The sequence below is a fragment of the Polyodon spathula genome, chromosome 10 (assembly GCF_017654505.1).
Source record: "Polyodon spathula isolate WHYD16114869_AA chromosome 10, ASM1765450v1, whole genome shotgun sequence".
In the NCBI taxonomy this organism is placed as follows: Eukaryota; Metazoa; Chordata; class Actinopteri; order Acipenseriformes; family Polyodontidae; genus Polyodon; species Polyodon spathula.
In genome coordinates this window covers 48,148,525-48,155,781 of record NC_054543.1, presented here as the reverse complement: position 1 = coordinate 48,155,781, position 7,257 = coordinate 48,148,525, and the positions used below count along the sequence as shown (strand labels likewise).

Here is a 7,257-nt window from a genome sequence, read left to right as displayed (position 1 = left end):
ACTTGCAACCACCAAAGAGACAGGCGCACATTCCTTTTAGAAACAAACTCACTTTAAGCTTCAGACAGAAGATCAGCCCAGGAATGAACAAAGACTTTGGATCAATCAGAATACACTCGTTAGAACTGAGTTTTTAACAAAATGAATACAAAAATAAACAACAGTGAATCAAATCCTAATGCAGAGTAAGAATTTTATTTTTAACAGTTACAAAGAACAAATATTTTAAAAACATATTTGTATTTTACATAAACTGTACACAGTGACATTTTATTAATTCTAAATGATTCTGCAACAGGATCTAAAAAGAGCTTTTATTAAATAAAAATAAAATGAAAACTGGAATTAAAATGTATCAGAAATTATGAAATATTCCATTTGTCTACTGTACAGAATAGAAAATGCTGAATTCAAAAACAATGGAATCCATACTATTGTACCCTGAAACAGTGTTTAGGCCTCACAAGAGATCCCACAGTATTTTTAAACAGTGTGCGACAGCCTTGCCGTCTTAATAACAACTATAAAAAAGAATTGGCTTCTTTGGTTCCATTATTAGGTATAATACATTTTTTAACAGAATTCAAATTCAGTTTTTATAAAAATAACATTTTGTTTTTCTTTCAATGGCAGTTTTTTTTTTTAACTAATTACGCAACTTTTCAGTGCAAACATTGTGACAATCACTCGCTCGTTGAAGAAGAAGAAGATGCGAACGATTACGTTTCAAGTATTGATCAAAGCAGATTCAAATAAAGAGTCTTACAAAGAGCTGCGCTGGTCTGGTACCGGTCAATAGTTTACATTGCATAGCTCATGTGGCAGTTCTTTAACTGGGTTGTGTGAATAAGGGGAAGGGCACTGGCAAGCACCCTTGTAAAGGCATTTAGATCTGCAAGTGCTATCAAATGTGCATTCAGGAGTTTGAAAGTGCTGTGCTGCACCATCACCAGCTGAGCAGCATGGCCATTCTTGAAATCCATGGATTCATACGAGAGAACCCAGTTACTCTTTGCATCGGCTGTTTAACTACATTTGATTGGTTTTTTTTTAGGGATGCTGTAAAGAGTAAAGCTGTCTCTTACAGTCCAGCTGAAACCCTGATTATACCAGTCCATATGGGTTTCTTGAACACCAGTTAGGAGTCCATGCTCTACCAATAACTGAAAAGTGCTTTACTTCGCTGGAATGTCTATAGGAACTGAAATCTCCTTCCATCAGCACTTAGCACTTAAGGCAGGTACCAAGCAGGCCGTAACTGTTTCAAGACAATGCACCATACCTGACCACTTGGAGCTGGCCCCAGAGAAGTGTCCACTGATACATGAAAACAGTGTTCTATAAGATCTTTTGTGGAATGTGTGTCCCATCATCCTGATGTTTTCCTTGTTGGAAGTGCTGTTGAATTTAAACTTCTTTCTAGTAGATGGTGCGCATTCCCATCAGATTCCATTTCAAGGTCACTGTAAAGTGGTCAGATTGTGTGTCTGGTGACAGTCACGGGCTCCACAGGCCAGGATGGGATCTGTTTTTTTTTTCTTCTTAATTACTTATGATTAAAATGCAGAAGCAGTCTCTGATTTTGTAGAAAAGGCTAACCGTACACAAAAGGTATCAAACTGTTCATAAATATTATTTATTATTATTTTATTATTATTATTTCCTGTTGCTTGATGTCGCAGAGCAGAGTAATAATCCCTTAAAAAAATAATGATCAAATTGAGGGGACTTGCTTGCTTAGAAAACTCAAGCGCAGCCACATTCTTCCACGATCATGTTGGGCACATCTCTCTTGACAATGTTATACTCGTCGTCGAAGTACAGCATGGACATGGTGCTGAGCTTGGTGGGTATACAGCAGGAGTTCATGGAGCCCGGGCTCAGCCCTCGCATTCTGTACTGGTTCACCACAGCCGTGTGGAAGGAGGAGGCCGACCCGGGCACGCCAGCCATGTAGGCTGGGCAGCTCCCCTCGCAGTAGTTCCCATAGTACCCTTTCGGCGCTATGATCCAGTCATTCCATCCAATCAGCCCAAAGTCAATGTAGAACTGCTGCCTGCAGCAGAGGCTGGTCCTGCCGTCGCACTCCAGCCCTCGCTTGCGGATGCGGTGCTTGCTGTTGGCCGCTCGAGCCTGCACCACTAGAAAGGGCCGGTGGGCCTCGTCGTCGGGGTTGACGAGGACAGGCGTCACCACCACGTCCTGGCAGCCCTCACAGCGCACCTCCAAGTTCTGCCTCCTCTCCCCTTTCTCCAGAAGAGCCTGGATGGCCTGTGTCAGGGGGAAAGTGTGCCAGCCGCTTCTCTTGAGCTCCACCCGCTTCTCCACCGCGCTCCAAGTGCTGCTCGCCCCGGCCTCCTGGAGGTAGACCTTCACTGTCACCTTGCGCCGGACGCCCTTCTCCCCGTTGGATGGAAACACTTTAAAGTACAGCCACAAGTTGGCTTGAGAAACAAAGAGATTTTGGTTTCCTTCGTTCGAGACCAGAAAGTAGAGGCTCGTCTTGGATGATGCCAGCTCATCTGCATAAGAAAAGAGAAAAAAAAAATCTTAATTCATTCAATCTTTATCACAAGGTTTAAATATAAAAGACCAGTTAAATAAAATACATTGTTACTTGTGCCCCCCACACACCTCTACCTCATTTACAGTGCTTTTACATAAGAGGTATAGTGTTGCTGTTGTATTTTTAAATACAATTTGACATTCATTTGCAGGTATTTATTATTGTAATAACAAAGAACATAATTATAACCCGGAAACATAAGTCAGTTGCAAGGAAATGTAAGAAAACAATGCTAGGGAATTTTGATGAGAGGACCTCATATTTGCATGAATCATACAGATTAGTTTCACTGTAAGCACAGTTGCAGGAGACTTTTGCATTTAAGAACAGGATGAGAAGCCTTAACCGCTCGACAAGCTGTGAATATTACAGAACACACAAGAAGTGCATAAGTAAAACCAGTTGTGTGAATTGACACAAAGTACAGCATTATTTGTGAAGGCTCATTGATGGCACTCAACACAACCTGCTGTGTCTGTGCATTGAAATGAAGGAAGTATCATGCTCTCTGGGTTTGCACACAGACATGGAGAGTTTCGGACTGAAGTAAAGAAAGAGTCTTAATAATAACTGGTAAGGATAAAGAACCTTCTAAGAATAGAATGGCCTGAATGTTTGAGGCGAATGTTTAGAATGTCAAATGAAGAAAATGGGGCCAGTCTGTCTACTGCTGGGAATTGAAATGGCTTTAAAGGAAGTCACTGTGCTGCTGAGTCAGGAGAAAGTGACAAAGGAAGACTGAAGACAGCTACATACCTAAAGGAACCTCGCTGAACCCGAATTTTGAGAAGCAGAGTTGAAACCAGCTGAAAAAAAGCTGAAGAGAATGCACCCGGAGCCAGCGCAGATGTGTGATCTGAATCCTTCGATAGCTGGCCCCTTCCCCTGCTGGCTATGCTGAATAGAATGCACCCGGAGCCAGCGCAGATGTGAGATCCTTCGATAGCTGGCTCCTTCCCCTGCTGGCTATGCTGAAGAGAATGCACCCGGAGCCAGCGCAAATGTGTGATCTGAATCCTTCGATAGTTGGCCCCTTCCCCTGCTGGCTATGCTGAAGAGAATGCACCCGGGGCGCAGATGTGAGATCCTTCGATAGCCAGTCCCCGAAAGGGGTCAGTCCCAATTGACTCTGCATCAGGAAGTGTGGCTCCATGAAGTGCGGACCCAGAACAGAATGCAGTACAAAGCTTCAAATGTTGCTGAGAATAATGTGAAAGCAAAACACTTAATGTGCCTCGGAAACTGCATCTCTTCTGGAGAATAAATGAAAGCTACATTGTGCAAGTAGCTGTCTGAAAGTACTCTGCAGCGTACAGCAAGGCAGAGCTAATGTGAAGCATGGTGAAGTGTGGTCAGTGGAAAAAATGATCGATGAGTTTAGAATAAGTAGCATAGCGATAGCAATCGATGCGTTTAGAACATAGCATACTGATAGCAATCAATGTGTTTAGAACATAACATACTGAAAATGTGACCCACGCTGGAAACAGGCCAAGCAGCAGCTGGTTATTTTGATTCCTACGGCGTCCCTTTCCTGACGTCATAATCGTACTGAACTACTTCCTTCAAGGAGATAACTGTGTACCCCCTCCCCCCCCCCCGGTTTGTTTATATAGACAGCTCTCTGAGGTCGCTATTTCTAAAAAGCTCAGAATCGGTCGTGAGGGGAGGGGGGTTCTGGAGAGCAGGGTCCTCAGTGTGTGCGTTTATCCAGCTCCACTTACTTATTCAGTCTGGCACTGTAAATGAGGGTTCTGTCACTGGCCTGGCGTGGTGCAGCTGGGCAGGTTTCTGTTTTTTTTTATGGTACAACTGAGTGCTGCTGAGCCTCAGTCTCGCCTGCTGCTCTGGGTATGAGGCTGCGGCATAAATACATACATCACTGGAAATGAAATAGTGGAGCATGAAGGCAACATGAAAGTCAGGACACTACTGCTACTACTACAACTGCTACTACTGCTACTGCTACAACTACTACTACTACTACTACTACTGCTACTACTACAACTGCTACTACTGCTACTACAACTGCTACTACTACTACTACTGCTACTACTACAACTGCTACTACTACAACTGCTACTACTACTACTGCTACTACTACAACTGCTACTACTACAACTGCTACTACTACAACTGCTACTACTACTGCTACTACTACTACTAACTACTACTACTACTACTACTACTACTACACTGCTACTACTACAACTGCTACTACTACTACTGCTACTACTACTACTGCTACTACTACTGCTACTACTACTACTACTACTACTACTACTGCTACTACTACTAACACTACTGCTAACAATACTACTACTACTACAACTCTACTGCTACTACTGCTACTATGCTACTGCTACTGCTACAACTACTACTACTGGAACTTGGTCTGAAATTGTTTGTTCTAATGGATTGAGAGATGATCTCCTGACCACCGGAATGTGGTGAGCTGACTGTCCAGGAGCGCAGAGATCATGGTGCAATATAAACGCTGTGGAACCGAGTTTGTCCAAGGAGATGTTTATATAAGCAGCCTGAAACATTCCAGTAATACAGGCAGCATTCCCTCTGCACTCACCCTGGCATTCTACTGCATTCCACGCTGGGACAGTCTTCATCCTGCTTAAATTCAATGTGGCGGGAGACCTTTATATAGAACGACATTGCTGCGCTCACGGACCAGTCTGTCTGTGACAGTGGTCTTCTCCTGACCCTGATTTGGTTTTGCCCGAATGACCATCCGCTGTAAATGGAGATGGCAGGTGGTGTCGCTGTTTACACTGCTCTACCCTGCCAGTGTGTGTAGAACAGAAGGAGAACAGTACATCTGGGTGGGCCTGCAATCAACAACAATGACCATTTCCCAACGTGTCCACACCTGCACCAACCTCAGAACATCATTTCTGTGTCATTACTCAATGTCTTTGTCAATAGCAGATCGCAGCTGCACAGCCATGACCAAGCAGTAACACATGGACTTCACCAAGGAAATACAAAACACCTCAAGCTGGATAGCTCTGGTATTGTAACTGGGAAAGGAGACTTTGAACTATATGAATACCCCCTAAAAATCAATGGTGCTGAATACCACCTTCCCCCGGCTCCACTTGTGAACAAAATGTAGTGGAAGTGGGGAATACAGAAAATACAGTCACATGCTGTGCCTTGACATGGGCAACTCTGTCAATGTCATTAAGAAACAAGCTTCTGTGAATGCAGTTGTTCAGCATGTCTGTGAAAGGTCTAAAGCACAGTACAGATCGAGTGCCTCTTTCAAACCAAACCAGCTCATCAGAGCACCAGGAGCTGACAGCGTACCTCAGCAATGGCCGGCCAGCTGAAAATCCTTCCCAGACATGGGATGAACAAGGGGATTAGTGGAGCTCTCCAGGCTCCATAACAGTTAATCGCTGCCAAATTTGGAGAACATAATTCATGAATCAGAAAAGGTCCCAGTGGATTTAAATGACTTGTGCCTTACAGTATCTCAGGGGGAACTGACAGCAACATTTCAGTGTAGATCCTGAGTGCTACAAACAGTGCTTTACCCTTCAGCTGATAATAATGTATGAGGTGAAATCTTCAAAGCGAAGTGAGCTGATCTCACTGGGTGAGCACTGTCTACAGTTTACCACTGGAGACTGCATCCAGGCACCCCATTCCCCTGTCTGAAAACCAGGCTTGCCACTGCTCCTCTATTAGCTTATCGCAATTACCATATGACATTCCTTTCTGCAGTAATGCCAGCGAGCAGGGATTTGGGCTTGAGTTGTATTAGCTCTAATACAAGATGCAAGTGTACAAGAGAGAAGGGAGCCACAATATGTGCCTTGGTGTTGCATGCTTATGTATATTTTTGTTTCATACTGCATAAGCTATACGTTGACACACTCAGGAAATTGTAGCATTTAAAGAAAGGCAACATCTTTTCACTCAAACAAGAGCCCTTCACATGTATGTATGAGAGAGGCTCTGTTGCTTTCTTGTAGCCCTGCATATTGTAGGTACAGCGTGCACTTAGTCTGTCTCCTGTGAAGAACGCCCCGTCTGTGAAGAGCATTACACGTGCTGTGTAACAAGAAGGAAGAAAGACCCCTGTTTATTTTTGCACGGTGCAATTTGCACCATTTTACAGGAAAAGGAAAACATATAGCTTATGCCAATTTTTTTTTTAAACTAGTAGGGAACAAGAAAAGGTTGCTTCTCTCTAGTGCAACGCTAACTGTCTGATAAAAAAAAAGCAAACAGTGCAATTGAAATGCCTAGAGAGTTCCCCCGTGTCTTTTGCTTGTCACATGACCGTACCCAGTTGGCAAGCACGCCGTTTGGGGTTATTCCCAGCTGGCTGTGAATCAGGGAGTGCGGACCGGAGCCAGAACCACAGCCAAATACAGAACAGAGCCTCAAAACGGTGCTGGGAAAACTGGGAAAACCTAAATGCCAGGTGTGGCCCTGAAGTTCAGATGCTCTTTTTGTGTAATTGTAAACCAGTCCAGTCATTATTTTAATTTTACAGTAGAATCCTGCTCTATAGGAAATTAGCCACCCTGGGAGCCTAAAGCATAATTAGATGTAAACTGTGTGAATACTAGTCACTTTAACAAGGCATTGAGTTGCTGAGTCAACAATATGACATGATTACCACTAATAATTTTAAGGAATGATTTATCTGTACTCTGGAACTG

The 7,257-nt window shown here is 43.6% G+C and overlaps 1 protein-coding gene across 1 annotated transcript in view; it reads right to left on the bottom strand.

Moving 5' to 3' along the window:
- Nucleotides 1-286: 286 nt before the first annotated feature.
- Nucleotides 287-7,257, bottom strand: part of inhbb (inhibin subunit beta B) — a 9,260-nt gene continuing 2,289 nt past the window's right edge. Inside the window, exon 2 of the mRNA XM_041260458.1 lies at nucleotides 287-2,522. Within this exon, the coding sequence (XP_041116392.1) occupies nucleotides 1,747-2,522 (776 nt within the window). The 3' untranslated portion in view covers nucleotides 287-1,746. The remainder of the gene's footprint in view (nucleotides 2,523-7,257) is intronic.